The sequence below is a fragment of the Cervus canadensis genome, chromosome X, assembly GCF_019320065.1.
Source record: "Cervus canadensis isolate Bull #8, Minnesota chromosome X, ASM1932006v1, whole genome shotgun sequence".
Lineage (NCBI taxonomy): Eukaryota > Metazoa > Chordata > Mammalia > Artiodactyla > Cervidae > Cervus > Cervus canadensis.
This window is the reverse complement of record NC_057419.1, coordinates 23,103,248-23,123,289: the sequence shown is the minus strand read 5'-3', so window position 1 is coordinate 23,123,289 and position 20,042 is coordinate 23,103,248. Positions and strand designations below refer to the sequence as shown.

The 20,042-nt window shown below is 36.0% G+C and overlaps 1 protein-coding gene across 7 annotated transcripts in view; it reads left to right on the top strand.

Annotated features, from left to right (window-relative positions):
- The window catches only part of BCLAF3 (BCLAF1 and THRAP3 family member 3), a 51,505-nt gene that overhangs the window by 23,942 nt on the left and 7,521 nt on the right, over positions 1 to 20,042 (top strand). For 3 of the 7 annotated variants that reach the window (XM_043458347.1, XM_043458349.1, XM_043458348.1), the window contains 7 exons: positions 3,266 to 3,441; positions 4,950 to 5,064; positions 5,774 to 5,837; positions 7,298 to 7,413; positions 12,982 to 13,096; positions 14,971 to 15,066; positions 17,485 to 17,640. In XM_043458347.1, the coding sequence (XP_043314282.1) occupies positions 3,266 to 3,441; positions 4,950 to 5,064; positions 5,774 to 5,837; positions 7,298 to 7,413; positions 12,982 to 13,096; positions 14,971 to 15,066; positions 17,485 to 17,640 (838 nt within the window). Of the gene's footprint in view, positions 1 to 3,265; positions 3,442 to 4,949; positions 5,065 to 5,773; positions 5,838 to 7,297; positions 7,414 to 12,981; positions 13,097 to 14,970; positions 15,067 to 17,484; positions 17,641 to 18,851; positions 18,971 to 20,042 lie in introns of all 7 variants that reach the window. The other 4 variants (XR_006267444.1, XR_006267443.1, XM_043458350.1 and 1 more) reach the window with 4 other exon arrangements.

Here is a 20,042-nt window from a genome sequence, read left to right as displayed (position 1 = left end):
CTGGGGGATTCAGGGAAGGCTTCTTTCAGGAGTTGACATGTGAGCTAGGCTTTGAACATTGGTGTGTTTTAGACATGTGGAGATGAGATGAAAGACCTTTTATTTTTATAGGTTAACAAAGGCAGAAAACACACCCAGAAACTTTGAGCTGTGCCATTCTGAGCAGTCTAGGGAAAGGAAATAGAAGGGCAGGAGGTGTGAAGGTAAGACCACCTGATGTAACAGGATTCGCTGCTGGGAGAGGGCTCAGTTTTGGCCACCTTCTATCAGGTGTCTTGAAAAGGCACTGAGATTGACAAGGCCAGTTAGGGGACTTCTGTGAAAAAAGTAATTATCAGATGTTGAATTAAGGGAGTAGCAGTCTCCCTAATCCATTTCCCTCAACTCCAGAAATTCTAAATGTGTTCTTAGGAAGACAAGAACAAACTTATAATTGGGAAAGTGCTTTGTGATAGTTATTAGCTAGAATAAAACTGAGAAAGGAAAACTTTATATGTGTCATATGAATTTTGTTACCTATTATAAACTTCCAGAGAGCAGGAGATTATCATTGGTTTTGGTGGTTCAGTTTTTGTTACTGTTGTTTTGCCAGGCAGTTGGTTCTTTAACTGTGGAGAAGAGGAAATTAAGTTTTAATGTAGTTTTTTTTTTAATGTTTTGTTAGTTGTTATGCGTAACACTCAGATGAACATCAGGGGAAATATCCTTAAACAAGAGAAGGAAAACCGGGGTGAAGTCGGGGGAGGGAACAGAGAACCCAGAAGATTTAATTGAATACAGGTGATGGCTATATTTTAATTTTTAAAAGTGTCTAAAATGCATCTCAAATGAGAACATTTGGTCTTTCCAGTTTAACTACTTGTTTTGGGGGTATTTTGTGAAATTGTAAACTTGTTGATCAGCAATAGGAAATACTAAAATGTAAACAAAGAGGTGATTAAATTTGCAAATGAAACTACCTAGAACATTTTGCATTTTGAAGTCTCTAGAAGTTTTTCCTTATAGCAAAAGTATAGTTATTTTTAAAAAACAAAATTTCAGGTTATATTCTTTTCATGTATATTTTCTAGAAAGATGATCACTTATATTTTTTATTAAAAATCTTGTGGGATATCTCTAGAGAAAAATTCTAAACTGGTGAGTTTAAACACTAAAATATCAAGAATTAAGTATAGCTTCAAAGTATACCACAGCATTCCTATGAATTGAGAGTTGGACGTGGAGTGGGGAGATAAGAGTTATGACAGTAATCATAAATTACAAGTAAATTTTAATAATTATCTGGTGAAAAACTGGAAGCCTTTATCAGCTGGTTTCGTCTTGGGGGAAACTGAGACTGCAGTGAAAACCATTATCAACTGATTTCCCCATATAGATAGACCATTTTTATAGTTCTATTTAAACATCTTATTTTTCTCCTTTAAAAAAAAATTTAAAGCTGTTTTGGGGGTATGGAAGAGCTTTTTGTACCATTAAACCCCTTTGAACAGAAAGCATATGTAATTCTTTTGTTAGTGGAGGTTGTTACAGGACCATTCTAGCTTCTAACATTTATCACTGAATGTCTTTTACTAGTTATCAGATATAGAATGAGAAGCTTGGAACAAATTAGGAGGAGAAATGGGCCTTCTAAAGAAAGTCTTTCTGATGAGTCAAGGAAACCACAGCAGTGGCTTCAACCTGTGGCGTAGTCACTCATCAATGTTTCTGCCGTGGCAGGGAGTCATCTCAACAGGGCTGATTTAAGAGGGAGCATGAAAAATCAGATGGAAGGTTTTCCTCTGAGAAGTTAAAAATAAGCACTTAAAACCATCTTGCTAGAAGAGTTAAAATTTTCAGTTAAGAATATCTTTAAGCCCTTCATAACCTTGGAGCAGTTTTAGATACATGGCTGTTAAGTGACGTCAGTAAATAAATATGTGCATGTGTACACCCACAGCCCCAAATGTATCCATCTGATTGATTTTTGTTGTATGAAGAGATATTTTTTTTCTGGTGGTGCTGCTGTTATTTAAAACATATCTCAGGGCTCTCTTTTGGATTTATCTTCAGATTCTGAAACATAATCATAAAGAACCCTAGCAGTTGTAAATCTCAATTCTTTGGATAATGAACTTATTTTTTAGGAAGAGCCAGAAGCTATTCAGAGTTAAATGCAGAGGAGTGAGATGGGTATAAGCTGGTTAGTGCCGTTTTGGGTCCAAAATGAGGAATAAATATAAATAATGAGGCATTTTCTACCCTGACGCATAAACTGCCTCCAGATGAAGAATTTGAGTGGTTTTAAGCAGGAGTAGCATTCTTAGAATAAAGTATACTTTCCCATTATGACATTTGGAAGGATTACATTCAAATGAATGCTTAATCTCGGGGATGAAAAGCGAAACAAATGACATCTATTGTCTCAATATCATGACACACCTTCTGCATAGAGGTTTTGCAAATATTAATATTTGTAAGCTCTGAGCCCCTTTGTTTGGCATGAATAATTGTTATATGTCATAATCATGAATTTATAATGGTACTTGAAGGTCAGGAAAGTGCTTAATGAGGAAGTTATAAAGATTCAGAAAGTATTAAAATGGTAAGATGGTTGGGGTTATATTATAAATTATAGTTATATTATAAATGATAGTATATTATAAATGATAGGATATATTTAGGGTGAACAGTATCATTGCTTCTCATGATCATAATTTTGCTAACAACTAAGGCTATTTTCTGAGAGTTCAGTGAGACTTTGTAAGTGATTAAGCTAAACAGAATTTGATTTCAAAATACTAGTCTCAGCTCATTACTGACATAGAGCTTTAAGGATTTTTATGAAGTCAGAAATATTATTATGTTTGATATCAGCTTGTAAAGAATGGTAGTATTTCAAGGTAGTGTCAGCTTGCTGGCTTTATAGTTTTATGGACATTTGGGAGTAGAAAATAATCTGATTATATTTTGCATATTGAGTGTCTTCAATGCCATGCTGTATTTTTTGAAGTAAAAATTGTTTAGCTTAGAACTTTGAAGATTTTATTATTAAAGTGGCAAATATTTGATGATCTCTGATTTGAAAAGGAGAACTCAAAACTGTGTGCCTACTATAGCTATTTTTTCCTACTCATTATTGTACATGTTTATGGCATACAATTTAGTGCCTTAATTATAAGAAAAAATAAACATTTTAGTTTTATAGTTATCTTGATTAATTTTAATAAGTTATTTTCTCAGTGAATAGTCTCAAATTTAGTTAAACATTTACAAATTATTCTAGGGTTGCTTCTAGCTATTCCACAGAGAGACAGATGTCACATGATTTGGTTGCTGTTGGCAGGAAAAGTGAAAAGTTTCATCCAGTGTTTGAACATCTTGACTCAACTCAGAATACTGAAAACAAACCTACAGGAGAATTTGCTCAGCAAATCATAACTATAATCCATCAAGTTAAAGGTTGGTATATTTCCCACATACATTAGGGATAACGCAAAAATAATGTACTGACTTTTCACGAGATATAGGTAAATATCTGATATTGTAATAGTAATTAATATTTCATTATAAGTTAGATCATTAATTAGGAAATCTGTTGAAAGTAGCACATATTAATTCAAGCCAGTTGTTCTTTTTATGTAGTTCCAATAAGCTGGTGCTTCAACTCATAGTAGACTGCAAGTTGAAAATTATAAAAGAAGAGGTTGGCTGCTGCAAAAGACAGGTGTACTGAGAGCAGAAGAAACAATAACTGATAACCCAGTAGAAAGGAGGAAATAACAAAAGCCAGTTATGAAACTCAAGAAACTCAAGAAATCTGGAAGTGTAGGTCATTTGGTCATATTCCTAAAGCCCCCAAGGGCGTTACTGGGACTTTGTGCCATATGGGTGATGCTAAGTGATCAGTAAAAGACTCCAGTATTATTTGTTTTACTTTATGATGTCAGGGAATTGCATAATAAATATTTTAAAGGTTTTCATTGAGCTGTGTTTTGCTTTTGCTTCTGGCCAGTTTCCATTAATTGGAAGATTTAGTCATGTAGAATAATTTTCTTTATTGATGCTGTGTAATTAAGGCAGTTTTGTGTATTATAAGCTAGGATCTCTCAAGAATTTCAAAATTTTAATTTTATATTTCTTACTCGATGATTGTGTTGATCTTTCTTACCTTCTTAAAACATTTTGCAAATGAATTATTTTCTCTGCAGCCCTCAAACTAAGGCATATATTTACTTTAAAGGATGCAGTTTGAAACAGTTCACCTTCTCAATTCCAGCCCCTCTCACCCAAAGGAAGTGTGGTCCTTGGCAAAAAGAAAGCTGGTATTGCAGAAAAACCCAGGAGATTGTCCCAGAACAGGAACAGTACATTAGGGAAAAGGATTGCTAAAGTAGCTTTCTCATGGGTCAAGTGTATTATCTTTCTCTCTATTCTGTTCAAAGCTTGTAGCATAGCCACTTTGAGAATGTCTTCATGAACTCTCATTAAGTAAAATGGTGTTAGGAAGCCTTCTGTGATATGTAACCATAGCATTTAGCATTTGTTCAGAATTGTTTTGATGTTTTAGGGTTGTTTTGGGAATTATTTTTGCTCTAAGTGAACTGTAGAGCTCTATGCCAGCTTTACTTCCCACGTATAGTAACAGTGAGGAAGCTCTTACCTTGGAGAAGAAAGGTCCTCTCTTTGAAAAAGCCAATGTTTTTTTTCCCCCTCTGGCAAGTAAGCAGGCATGCCAAATAGGAACAGAATCTTTGCATTCATAAATCCATTTACTGTTGCTTGAGTTTGGAAAAACATGTGAGCACTACACATTAGTCTGAAATAAGTTTAGGTCCCATATTTTTTAAGAGAAAGCAGGTTGGATTTTTTTTTTTTAGTAGTTCCTTACTCCTGTGCTTATTGTATATATAACCTTTTAAGTGGAATCAGTTTTACACTGAGATAAAACTTTTTGTTTCCTTTTGCAGCAAATTATTTTCCATCACCTGAAATAACACTGCATGAGCGTTTCTCAAAAATTCAAGTTAAAAAAGCTGCAGATGTAAACGAAACTAAGTTGAGCTCGGATCCAGAAATTCACAGGTAATGACTGATTATTGTACGCCCATATAACTCATGGGAATAAGCCTCAGAACAGATGTGGGAACATGCTGCCTGCCTCTTGGGTTTACTGTAGACTCTAGAACAGCATTTCCTGCCTAAAATAGGACTGACCCAAACAGGTACTAGGCCAGTGCACTTTGATAAACTAGGTTCTATTAAAGCCATGACTAGCATTGTTTAAATGTGTAGGACTTTGAAAATATTTACCTACCTAACTTTGATTCTGCTGTGTCTATAGTAATTGCCTACTGAAGTTATCACTGGAAGAATGAAAGACAGTTGTCGAGCCATTGAAATCATGGGTTGCTTCATGTCCTCAGAATTGACTGTTTTGAGGGCAGCCGGATGAAAACATATGTCTTCTTCTGCTGGCACCCGTCCAAGCAGGTGGTGCGCCCTGTCTTGTGAGCTGAGTTGAATCAATGTTAGAATGCAGTAGATCACCGGAGCCAAGTTTAAGGTTACACAGACTAGTGATTTGAGAACTACTAAGGCTTCACTGTGATGTTGTTTACAGGATATGTGTCCTGGGAGACTGCCACATAGATGAAAAACCACCTGGTAGCAGATTTCTTTTTCTTCCTTCAAGACACACCAGCTTTATTTCAAATTCCATTCTGTATTAATGGAATCGAGGTATCAGTGTATAACATAATTATTTAATTGTAATATGCCTTTATTATTTTAGGAGAATAGATATGTCTTTGGCCGAGCTTCAGAGTAAACAAACTATGGTATATGACTCAAAACAGGTAAGTGAATATGGTTTTTGATGGGGGATTATCTTATTGTTCACAAACTAACGGGAAAGGGAACTGGTCATTGGGAGTAGAAAAGGTAAAGTGGGTGAGGAAAGATGATTGAGACCCAGGAATCTGAAATTGACAAAGCTCTCCAAGTGATTCTAGTTTTCAACCAGGTTGCAAAGAGAACACTGGCAAAACACAAAAATATTCCCTAAGAGAGACAGTCCCTAAGGATTTTACAGCTTTGTAAAATTGACATAAAATTATAGTGTTTAATATTCATCCCAAAACTTCCCACTGTAAATCTTGCAGAAAGTATGTTTGATACCCTTTTTTTCCAAAGCAGTCATGTGGGATATATTTTTAAGTTGTATGTGGAATGCATAAAGGAACTTAGTTTCATTCGATACTGCCCTTCTGTTTACTGAAGATTATATGAAAGATTCTATGGAATATGAACTAACAAAATAATGAAAATAGTACTTTTTTCTATTGTTCCCACCCCTGCCACCTCCCTCTACCCTCATTTCTTTGCTAATTAGAAAAACTATCTTAACTAGCCAAGGGGGAAGAAAACTGGCTCTTGTTTTAGAAAAAGTATATCAAGTTCTAAAAAACCTGCTAATTATTCATTGAGAGTGAAGAGTTTTTGTAGAGGAGAGATTTTAATAAATACATTTGTGATAAAATATATAAATAAATTTTTTCACGCGAATGGTTACAGTTTTACTGAATTTACAGAGATAGGTTAGTTTATTGAATCAATGATATTTTCAGGAAATTTCTGTTAAAATACTATAACGAACTTATAGGAAATTTGAGGATTTTTTAAAATTACCTCTAATTCACTTATCACAAAGTATTATTTGCTTGTCTTTCCTTGCAGTTTTATGTCTGGAATTTTAACATAGTCACTGTCACAGTACATGCAATTTTGGATGCTTTTTCTTTTTACTTAAGCTATAATAACATTCCTTTTATGTAAAATCTCTCAACTCCCAATGACCTTTTTATAATTGAGACTTTGCAAGTTTTAGTAAACTTTTCAGTGTTTTTCCATGTTTACTTCCACATAGTCTATATCATCATAATTTAAGTGGTTGTACATTATTCCTATGACTTAAATTTACCATAAATTTTTCTTCCCTTCTCCTTTAAAATTTTTTCACACTTAAGTTGCTTTCAATTTTTGGTTATTTTTCTAATAAAACATTTTGAATATACTTGGATAGATAGACTTTTCTTTGGCATAGAGGCCCAGAAGTCGGATTCCTGGTTCAGTGTTATGAACTCTTCTGACTGTGTTTTGTCAATTGTCTCAGAATACTTCTATCAGTTTACACTACCATTAACAAGATGAGTGCAAGATAACTTATTTAGGACTTTAACTTAAGGTTCTTGTTCAATACAGTCTTTGTGCAACTAACAGTAATGTGAATGGTTTGTCTTCTGTCAAAATTCCTCAGACTCTGGTCAAAATAATAGATCCAAATGACCTACGACATGACATTGAAAGAAGGAGAAAAGAACGGTTACAGAATGAAGATGAGCACATTTTTCACATAGCTAGTGCTGCAGAGAGGTAATCAGTAGATGAAAAACATCCTCTTATCAGAGAGCTTTTGGTTTTAGCATATTTTCCAATTTTGTGTGTGTGATGGTAATTTTCACTTTAGTGTAGGGATTTAATCCTTCAAATCCATGTCATTTGTTTATTAAAATGTTTCAAAGTTATTCAGTGGTGGTCATGTGCTGTTTCACTGAAACAATAAAAATTATGGGGTAGGTGAGTATTTGAGGTCTTTGTGATCTAGAGAGAAGTGTAATAGCTTTTTTAATATTAGCAGAGCAAATACCAGCAAATATATGGACTATTTGGCTCAAGCTGATTGAAACTCTGACACATTCTGCCTTTTAGATTCTTGTATTCTTTGAATATTGCAAGATTTCCTGAGGTTATTGCTATCCTCTTTCAGAACTCTTCATGGATGTCTGTCCATGAAGCAGAGGCAGGTGTAGTAGATATGCAGAGGAGACCTGGGTTTGAATCCTACCTCTGCCAGTTTATAAACTGTTTGCTCTTGGGCAAACTTGCTTAGTTTTTGGAGCCTTTTCCTCTATAAAGTCAGAATAACCAATTTATGTTGGACAGGTTAGAAATATCACATGAACTGACACATGTGATGTACTTAATGCCATGAGTGGCAAATTGACTGTCAGTAGATCCTTGTTTTTCGTTCCCCACTGTGTACCTCTTTTTAGGGCTTCTGAGTGTTCTAGAGTGGTCGCAGTTAATCTCTAGTTCTGAAAACTATGTAGAACTCATGGCAACTCTGGGACCCCATATGATTATGAGGTATAATTGAACAGGACAGAATTTCCAGTTCACTCAAGGGTCCTTAAGTTATTTGGATCTCCCAGAAAGTGGGAATGTGTGAATAGAAAAGGCTGGTGCTAATTCTATTTCCATAGTCCTTAGTTTCAAAACTTAATATATTTGACTAGACTTTTAAGTCATGTCTATGGGTAACTAGGTCAAGATACTGGAGCTTGTTTAAAACTGGAATTGAAAAAAAAAAAAACTGGAATTGATTCTGACAGTACGTTTGGGATTAATTAAAAGATAGCAAAGCTGCGTGTTGAGGCATATGAAATAATTGAAAATAAAATAGTTAAAATCTTATCTCTTGGTGGGTGATCTCCAGTTTCCTTTATGACATGGCATGACTGCTCCTTAGTGACACAAGCTCTGTCATGCTTTTCTTGACTCGGCAAGTGCAAGAAACTCAGGGTACCAAGAAAAAAGGGTTTTAGAACAGATTTTAGATAATCAACATATTATAAAGACCATGTGAGGCTTCAGAATATATCTTTACCCTTTGAGGTGGTGAAGAACTTGAGCAATGGAGTTTGACCTGAGTTCAATACCTGGCTCTGTAGATACCTAGCTGTGTGACTCACCTTGGGCAAGTTACTTAATCTCTGTTTTCTTCAGCTGTAAAATAGAGATAAGAATTATATTTACCTCATGGTGGTGGTGAAGATTAAGTAAAGTGATGCATGTAAGCTGCAGAGTAGATAGTCAGCATTAAGTATTATTAATGTTAGCTTTGAGGATAGCATTGTGTGCAAAAATGTCTTCCGCAAGATGTGTTTTGCTGGATCTGTTGAGCTGTTTTATTTGTATTAGATGGCTGGTGTGTCTTGGTGGAGCCATGAGGATTTTTTTTTTTTTAGATATTACTTACCATAAAAGTCACCCTTTCAAAGTGAACAATTCAGTAGTTTTTAGTATAATCACAAAGTTGTGCAACTGTCACCACTATCTAATTTCAAAACATTTTCATCACCCCCAGAAGAAACCCTGTACAATTAGTTGTCACTCCCTATTTCTTTATCCTTCTAGCCCCTGACAGCCACTAATCTACTTTCTGTGTGTATGGATTTGCCTATTCTTGACAAAATTGCAATTATATAATATGTGTCCTTTTGTGACTGGCTTCCTTCATGTAGTACAATGTTTTTTGTTCCTCCATGTTGAGCATGGACTTCCCTGGTGACTCAGTGGTAAAGAATCCATCTGCAATGCAGGAGCCGCAGATTTGATTCCTGGGTTGGAAAAATCCCCTGGAGGAAGGCATGGTAACCCACTCCAATATTCTTGCCTGGAGAATCCCATGAACAGAGGAGCCTGGCAGGCTATAGTCCATAGGGTCACAAAAGTGTCAGACACAACTGAAGCGACTGAACACACACACACACACACACACACACACACACACACACACACGTTGAGCATAAATAATCCTTTTCTGGCTGAGTAATCTTCCATTGTATGGATTCACCACATGTTTATCACTGGTTGATGGTTATTTGGATTGTTTCCACTTTTTGACTTTTGTAAATTATGGTGCTGTGAACATGTGTATGCAAGTTTTAGTGTGGACATAGGTTTTCACTTCTGTATATACCTAGGATTGGAATTGCTGGTTTGTATCATTACTGTGTTTAACTTTTTGATGAACTGCCAGTCTGTTTCCATAGTGGGTGCACCATTTTACATTCTCACTATCAAGGTGTGAGGGTTCCATTTTCAACACATCCTCACCAGCAGCTGTTATTGTTCATCTTTTAAATAAGATAATATAGAACCTTTAATCTCTCACTTTTTCCTAATTCAGTTTCCTTGTTAACATAAGAAAAAGTTTTTATTTTATCCTTTTATAGAAATTCAGTTTATTGAAATTGACCTCACTAATATTTTTGCATAAACCTTTTTAATCAAGTCAGTGTATAGATTTCCATAGAAATTAAGAAGAAATGAAATATTACAAAATTATAAGTCATAGGATATAACTGTTTCTCTCCTATGCAGTTTTTTTCCCCTTAAAAGTTGTATGTAGGCTCTATGTGTGTGCTCACCACTGTATCCCCACTGCCTTGGGCTCAGTTCATATTTGTTGAATGAAAGATTTTCCAAAGGTGTAGACAGGACAGAGACACTGAAATCATAATGCATTTAGATCTGGATCACTTTTTATTCCCTGATACCTTTAAATCTTTCCCAAGCAAGCAAATCTTTCACACCAGGGCATTCTGTCTCATCTCTAAGACCCTACTGTTCTCTGTCTTTTCCTACTTCCAACTGGCTTCTTACCCTAAAATCTCTATGTCTCCTCCTGACACACTATTTCTCCCACTTGTCACCAGCATTAATAAGTTCCCTATAGTGTCACTGAGGTGCTGTGTTAGAGGGGTGTGGTATGTGTGTGATAAAGCAGATTCAAAATACTATCAGAAAAAAAAAAACACAAAATACTATCAGGTAGACTTCATGAATCAAACTGCCTAGATTTTCTTTTTATCTAGGCAGGTTTTAGAAAACATCAGTTTTCATTTTTGCTATTGTAACAATCTGTATCTACTGAACTAGAGTTAACTTTGTAAAGATCTTTTATTCATATATTCAGCAAATATTTATATATTAATGTCTGTTTTAGTCACTGTTCTGAGCACTGACTTAGAACACTGAATTTTGACTGTTTTAATATTCATTGGAATTAAGTACATTCACAGTGTTGTGCAGCAGCCAACACCTCCAGAACTTTTTAATCTTCTCAAACAGAAATTCAATACAAATTAAACAGTGACACCCTATCCCCCTGACTCCTAGCCCCTCATGCCTATATTGACATCTCTATGAATGTGCCTATTTTGAATAGTTCATACATATATAAATAGAATCATGCAATAATTTTCCCTTTCAGTCTGACTTATTTCACATGGCATAATGTTTTCATCCATGTTGTATCATGTACCAGTATTTCATTAAAGTAATTTATTCCTTTATAAGGCTGGATAATATTCCATTGTATGGATATGCCACATTTTGTTTATTTTTTGATGAACATGTGTCTGTCTTTTGGCTATTGTAAACCATGCTGCTGTGAAGACTGGTATTATCATATTTTTGATTATAGCCATCCTAGTGGGTTTTAGGTAGTTACTTGTAGTTTCGACTTGCATTTCCCTGATGACTAATGTTGTCATACATTTTTTTTACATGCTTTTGTGTGTGTCTTCTTTGAAGAAATATCTATTCAAATCCTTTGCCCATCTCTAAACTGGATTATCATATTTTTCGTATTGAGGAGTAAATTCTTTTTATATGCTGGATACTACCCCTTTATCAGATACATGCTTTGTAAAGAGGATTTTTTAAAGTCCATTGTTTTGTTTAAAGTAGTGGTAGTACAGGTATGATTACTGTTAATATTTAGTACATTTCCTGTCATTTTTTTTCTGGGCATATATGTGTATATTTTAAACAAGTGAAATTATCCTCAGTATTTTATTTTGCCCCTTGCTCTTTTGACTTATTATCTTATCATGAGCATTTTGACAGAATAAAAGGTTTCTTGACATTTTAAAAAATCCTACGTGGCTATTTCATGTCAGGTTCCAGGATCAGAGCTGGGACTATAAAACAAGCTAGCTATTGGCAGTGTCTCCTCTGAAGAAATTGTACCTTGCTTGGTGAGAAGGCACAGCAGTAGTTACAAACGCAAGTGATACTTGTGAAGACCCCAAAGTGCTATATGTGCACAGAGCAGGGGCACCTAGTCCACCACAGAGGGGACTGGGAAAGCCTTCTTGGAACAGGTTCAAGTGGGGCTCACTCTTGAGTTTGATCTGAGTTGGAAGGAAATTGCAGCAGAGGAACTGGATGGGCCAGCGTGTAGAGGCAGACGATTTTGTGGTGTGTTCCAGGGGTCTCGTGGAGCTGATGTTCCCACAGCTTGGTGTGGGTGTTGGGGAGGTTAGGATGAAGCAGCTGGCCAAGGCAGCAAGGGTGTGACCAGAAGGGCCTTGGTGGTCAGTGAGGGGGAGTGTGGATTTTGTCCTTGTGTCAGTGGGGTCCTGTAGCAAAGCTGCAGTGAGGCCGAAGCTGTGAGCTATGTTTGCCACAGAGCAGGAAGGGTCTGAGGAGCACTGTGGGAGAGGCGGGATGTGACAGAAAGAGAACCCCTTGAGGGCTCTGGGAATGAGGCCAGGGGTCAGAGGAGAAGCCAGGGAAGGACCTCTGTCCCAGGTAGAGCTGGTCAGGAATAACCCTTGGGAGCCTCCAGAACTCACTTCAAAAGGAGAGGGGAGCCAGAGTACAGAGGCCCCAGCTCTACCAGTGAGAAGGCCGAAGTTGCTCACCCGTCTCTTCTCTGGAACTTTAGCCACTGAGTCTGTTGGCCCAGGGGGGGCTGTCCAGTGCTGCCAAAGGCTCAAGAGCCATGGCTATCTTCCCTCAGAAAACATACAGTCTATGTATGATTTCAAGAGTTACAGCCCTAGGAAGCCTGTCCTTGGATTCCAGATTAAGAACCCTGGTCCTCAGAATACTATTTTCCCCTGTTGCTAACTTCCAACTTGGCTAACTAACGTTCATAGAAAAATGAGGAAATGAGGGTTTTAGCCCTCGTAACTATTATTTGTAATTTTAGTACCGATAGATAATTGAGTTTTTTGTTGTTGTTGTTGTTTTTTACTGTCATGCTGGTTTGTTTCCGAAGGATGTAATTTGATTTCTCTTGCTTATTTGTTGGATAAACATATCCAAACTAATAAAAGATTCTTATTTTCTCTTTCATTTTATTAGGAGTGATCAACATTCCAGTTTTTCAAGGTCAAAGGATACTCATGTTGATGGATTCCAAAAACCTACATCTATTGAAAAATCAAATTTTAGAAAATTTATTCAGAAACCTTACTCAGTAAGATTGTATTCCCAACTTTTTTATTTTTGTATGTTGCATTTTCCTTCTCACATGTATCTTTAGGTACATGGACCACCAATGTTTTTCATGTTTGTAATTGTTCATTAATAAGTATTATGATTCTGTTGTTCAGTGTTAAGATTCTGTTAAGGCTTATAGTTATGACCAAATAAATGATCATCTCATTTGATTTAGCAGGATTTTACTGCATGTATTATAGAACTAGGTTTCTTAAATTTTTTGGAACAACTTTATTAAGGCTTATTTTACATACCATAAAATTCACCCAGGGAAGGCATACAATTTAATGATCTTTTATTAATTTACCAAGGTGTGTGCCATCACCATAATCCAGTTTTAGAACATTTTCATTACCCTTATTAGATCCCTCAAGCCTGTTTATTTATTCCTTGTTCCCACCCCCAGCTAACAACTAATCTGCTTTCTGTTTTTAAAGATTTGCCTTTTCAAAGGGCAGCTCGCAGAATGGCATCTGCCTTCCATAAGAGCAGGCAGGTGACAGCTAGAAAGATGGAAGCAGTGTCTATTTGTAACCTAATCTCAGAAGTGATATCCCATCACTTCGACCATACTTAATTTGTAAGAAGCAAGTCACTAGATAGAGCCCACATTCAAAGGCAGTAACATAGGGGCCTGGATACTGGACTGTGGAGATGATTTGGAGCCTCATCAGAAGCCGCCTGGTATAGTCTTCCCACTGGCCCCTTCATGTACAGAATACACCTCCTCCCTCTCAAGGTCCTCTGCGGTCTCATCTCATTACATGTGTCTTTTTGCACTTATTCAAATATATAGACTTAGTATAAACTCAAGATGACTACTTAGGAAAAGGATTTTATATGACTTTTCTTGAACTGGGGAGAGAAATAAAGATGTGAAAGAGGAAAATTTGTGAAAAGTAGACTCCATAGCAAATGGAATAAATAGAAAGTTATGACTATTGATTTTGGAAAAAGAAACCCATCTTCAGAATGGGCCCATCTTCTGTGTTCCCATTAAAGGCTTCAAGTTCTTTGTAGTTACAGTCTTAATACTCTGCCTTCTGGAGAAGGAAATGGCAATCACTCTAGTATTCTTGCCTGGGAAATCCCATGAACAGAGGAGTCTGGTGGGCTATAGTCCATGGCGTTGTGAAAGAGACACGACTCAGGGACTAAACAACAACTATAAACATTAAAGCAACTCCTAAAATAAAACAAAAATTGTATTGATAGATAATAAGTGGAAAAATAGAGAATATAAAAATCACACACACACACAAACATTCTGCTTTCTGATACTTTCTTAGTCATGGCAGGAGCATCTACTTAAAGCAGGAGTATGAGTCAGCAACACCTGCCTCCTACAGCATTGAGAATTTATGTTCTCGGTCAGTGGGAACTGTAGCAATTCCTAGTAATAATGGGTTTGTTTCTCTTCTGGATGTCTTGAGTAAATACTAGATTTACAGTCCCATTTTCTAAAAGTCACAGACTGTGTTAATGCAAAAGTGTGTATTTTGTTAACGCTTCTCACATTCATGAATTGAACTAGCCCTTCACAAACTAGCATAGGTTACATGAAGGAAGATGTGTGTGTGTTCGTCAGCTAAGCTACATGCTACATGTTTTGTGTCCTTAATCCCATGCATTTAAAATGTATATTTTGGGGGACCTTCCTGGGTGTCCGGTGATTAAGACTGCACTTCCAGTGTAGGGGGATGCGGGTTTGATCCCTGGTCGGGGAACTAAGATCCCACATGCCATGAGGCACAGCCAAAAAAAAAAAAATTTGTGTATTTTTTGAATGTTGAACTTTTAAAAATAAAATTTTAAATATATTAACCCATACTAATAACTTTTTTCATGCAGAATTATCCTGTGCAGAGAAAAGATGTCATTACTCACAGACCATTTGAAGATGAGGAAAGCCATCAAAATACAAGAGGCTTTAGAAGACCTTTTAAGGTAGAGTGCTATTTTCCATCTAATTCCTGCTTTAGGTTTTTGCTTTAGAACATAATGTTCTAAGTGTTAGTAAATTAAAAGCTCTTTATGTGATTTTTGAAGTAATAGCTTTAGTATTTCTGGATTATAGTTAAATGTAATCAGTTTAATGATGACCCCTTTCCTCAGAATTTGATTTTCAAATATATTTTACCAGTGGAACCCTTTTTCAAATATTACATGGAAACTCAAATACATAAAACAGATCTAGATGGAGTGGCTCTAGGTGGAGAGGCAGACAAGATCCTGCCCCTTTACCTCTAAGATGTAATCACATAGTTATAGAACCTTCTCCAGGATTCACCAATTAAGAAACCCTGCCCTTAGACACACAACCCTCACAGGTCTTCCAGATCATCAGAGAAAGTCTCTGGTCCCACATGCTTTGTTAAAACATATTTCATTGCATTACGATTACTTGTACAGCTATCTCTGATGTCAGTGTTACTTTTAATCAACTGACATGTTTGTTTTTCTAGAACAATTCATGCCGCAAACATGGAATAAAAATTACAGTGCAAAGTATTATATTTCTCTCTCCTTGCTCTCAGAAGTTGGGGTGCTTTTAAAATCCATTTTGACTGAATTTCCTACCTATGATAAATCCTTTTTTCATATTTTTCCACTCAACAGTGTCTCTTTCCCCTCCCCTAAAACAGAAAAGAACCTGAGGTTTTTTTGGTGAAAGTAGCAGGCAGTTTGGCTAGAGCAGTTAGTTCACTAGGAGGAAGTTAGTATGACCAGAAAGGTAGTGTAAATGATCTCCAGACCATAGACCAGGAGTGTACTTGAGTGATCTTCTATTAACACCTTGGCTTCCTAAGTCAAAATTTCTAGATGTCAAAAGATTTTTTTCAGTGGGAGTAACACAATTTGTAGCCATTGCCTAGATAAAAATTTTAACTAATGTTTCATGTACCTAAAAGCATGTGTGACATTAGGTTTTCAAAAATAAAAAATAGGGGACTTCACTGGTGGCCCAGTGGCTAAGACTCCACGCTCCCAATGCAGAGGACCCGGGTTCAATCCCGGGTCAGGGACCTAGATCCCACATGCTGCAACTAAGAGTTCTCATGCCACAACTAAAGATTCCACATGCTGCAACTAAAAAGATCCCACATGCCATAATTAAAAGAACCTGCTTGCCAGCAATGAAGAGTAAAGATCCCGAATGCTGTAACTGAGACCCAGCACAGCCAAATAAATAAATATTAAAAGATAATAGTTAGGGCCATAGAATGTTTAAACATGTTTCATATCATCTTTTAATCTCTTGAGCAGTGAGGTATAAAACTAAAAATGTAATGTCTGCATAACTCAGAGACAGTGTAGGAAGACTTTCAGATTTAAGTGTTTCTTACATGTTGCACTTCTCATTGGTTATATGTACTTGATTGTAGTAATTCTTCTAAGACTTGTAAGATCTATTTCCTGTTATCCATTCTCCTTAAGGGAAAATCCTTTAACATTAAAAGGAGATGAAATAATCCTTCCTAAGAAAAGGAGCTATTTCATTAAAATTTACTTTTTACGTAAATTGGACTAATTCAGAGTCAGATAGTAATCACCTTATTAGATATGTAAAAATGGGAATGTAAATCACAAGATTAGCTCTGATGTATCAAGTTATAATTCTGTTTTACCTGAAATTGTTTGTAGCCTTAAGAAAATAATAGGCCTGGCATAAATACTTTGTGATAAACTCTTCTTCATTATGCATAATATACCCATTTGTGAACTCATGGTAGAAAGAGGAATCTACTTAATTTTAAAAATTACTCCTTTGTAAGATACCAGTTGTATATTTCCCACATGGGACATACAAATACTCATTGTCCTCTATGTCTGTTATAATACTGGACAGTATACAGGCCAGGAAATGTCTTGTTAAGTATAGCTCTTATCTTGGATATATGTGCAGTAGTGGGATTTTTATGGTAAAGAAAGATTGACTCAAAACTACTGACAAGGATAAAGTTAAGAGAGTTTTTGATTCTCAAATAGATGTTGATACTTAATATCTTCCTCCTCCCATTTCGGATTTGATATATTTCACTATGAATCAGAAAAATAATTCTGAAATTTTTAAAGTTGTGTTTTTCTTAGTATGGTAAATTTCAAGAATTAAAAAATTTAACTTAGTAGTTTAAAAAATTCATTTTATATAAAATATTTTTAAAATTATTACTACAAAATGAACTAAGAAGCTAATTTGAGGAAAACATACTTTATTACCATCATTAACCTTTTCCCTTTAAATACCTGTAATACCTAGAATTAAGGGCAGCCCTAAGTTCCAGACCTTTTTTCCTTTCTTATACTAATAAAGTAGATTTGGAAGCTGTAGTTTTAACATTTAATTATTTTTTTCCTTTACAGACCAACTTTAGAGGTGGCAGATTTCATTTCCAACATAAATCAGACCTAGTACAGAAGAGCTTGTACATTCAGGCTAAATATCAGCGTTTACGGTTCGCTGGTCCAAGGGGATTTATCACTAATAAATTCAGAGAAAGATTACTGAGGGAAAAAAAGGTTAGTTGGATTATTATCATTTAAAAATGTTGAGTGACTTTAGAACTCCTAAAGTATCTATGTTTAATAGATAAATTCAGTTTTTTAAATTAAATTTTGACCTAAGAAGCAGCCTACATATCAAAGTTTTTATTGCATGATAGTTGAAGAAAAACTTAAAGGAATAATGGTAATAGATTTGTGAGACCACTTAATTTTAAAATGCCTTAGCTGTTATACCTCAAATACTTTAAATATGCCAGCTGTTTGAACAGTTTACTTTAGAATTTCTGTCCTATGGTTAATCTTTGAAATGGAAATTTGGGTAAAGACTTAGTATCTGATACATTTTAACCTAATACAATGTGAATTTTCTAGGTACCAAAAAATACTGAATTGACTACATAAAAATGGCACATAATTACAAAATACACTAACTTTTCTTTTTTCCCCATTCGTTTTTTGTGATAAAATACATATAACAAAATTTGCCATTTTAACCATTTTTATACAATTCAGTGGCACTACTTATATTCACAGCACTGTGCAACCATCATTACTATATGCTAACTCTTACTATTAATAAAAAGTTTTACTACTTGATAATTTGGATTGTGTACTCTTTAGTTGTGGATTGATTTTATTTAAACTTGCCATGTTGGCATTTGAAAATGCAGCATAACTATATAAAAATAACTTTTACAAATATTTGAAATGAGAACAATAACATTTTACTGTTATATGAGGTGTGTTTGTCAATTTTTGACTCATTTTTGTTAATAATTTGGGGCTAATACTTTCTTTTGAGAAGTAGATATATATCTAATGTTACTATCAAATAATGTAGTTGTAGCTTTATAAATTTTCTAACCTTCAGTGTTCCCATAAATATTCATGCTGATAAAGCCTTTACACTGAGCTTACTTAGTGATTTTAGTAAAACTTATTTTTCAAAATAAGTAGACCAGTAGAATGGAGTTAACAGTTGATTTTTTTATTGAAGTTTTCAAGTTGAATAGTATCTTCTGTACTTCTCCCACCCTTCAATTTTAACTGACTACCTTAAAAGAGGTTTTTAATTTCACTGTGTCTATCACTCTTAGTGTTATGAAAGCTGTCTCTTGTTTAAAAATGGGAGAGTGACTGAAGTCATTTTCCCCTCTCATACACTTCCATATGTTGGATCAAAGTGCTGCTTCTCTTCCTGTCTCATGTGACAAGTTTCTTTGCAGCAGATCTTCTAGGCATGCGTCCCCAGTCAAAGGTGGCAGCCTGGCTGTTCTCAGGGAAGCTGGTCATTGATCCCCACTCGAGAAGGAAGGCTGAGGCAAGCCTTTTCCTCAATTGCAAGGTTGGGTTTCATGTACATAGCATGTTTGTCTTTTGTTAGCTCTGTGCAGAACTTTGAGTGTTAGCTTCACTTAGCTCCATTTTTACCTGTGTTTTTTAGATGATTTTGGGCTCCTGAGTGCTCACTTGACTGTTTGCCTCAGCCTGCAGTGTCTGTATGCTCAGTGAACTTGCCCAATTTCCTCATCCTTTTCTTTGCCTCAGCTTGTTTCACTCCTGCTGGCCACCATGTTCTTCCAGACCACATTGCCTGCCAGCTTCACTTAACAGCCTGTAGAAACCAGACATCAAGCCTTCATCTTAGGACATAACAAGTTTGTCCTGGAAAGAGCCACAACCTGCTATGGGTCACCAATCTTTAGGGCTTAGGTTTTTTGTATTATCTAGGATGTAGCAGTTGTAGTTAGGGTCCCAGGCAGATCGTGGCTTCACCTTCTTCTTGCATTTCACTGCCAGCTGAGTGCTTTAGAAGTTGTCCCCATACACTAGATTTTTTAAATAAAACAGTGTCTACTACCCTTTTTTTGGGCCTGCCATTCTGGATACTACTTCAAAGATGTTTGTGTAGTAGCTACTTTGACATGAGCTTTTCCAGCATGGCTACTGTCAATGCCTGCAAGTCATAGCCAGACTTTGTATAGATTTTTGTTTGAACTTAGGTCCACCTCTCTGAGCATGGCATGAAATCAAGCACCCTACTATTAGCACCCTTCTTGACAGTTGGGCTCCACACTCTCCTGAACTTTAGGGAAAGGAATGAGGCATCACAAACTGCTCTGTTTCTGTCAGGGTCTGAACTGAGGTACTTAAGACTAACTTCGCCTTAGAAATGTCCTAGTAGTATTGTGCTACTCTGGAATCCCATTCCATAGTACCAAGTGGTAGTTTAGACCTAGTCCTCCATTTTACCTTGACTTTCATACCCTAAAGAAAAGAAGTGAAGTCCTGGAGTCTTTGGTTTCTTCCAGTGTTGCTTCATCCCAAGCTTTAGCATTGGGGATGGGTGGGCGGGCGGGGGGGGGGGGGGACTTTGAAGCTCCTGCCCTGGAGAGAAACCTTAATCCAGGCAGCAT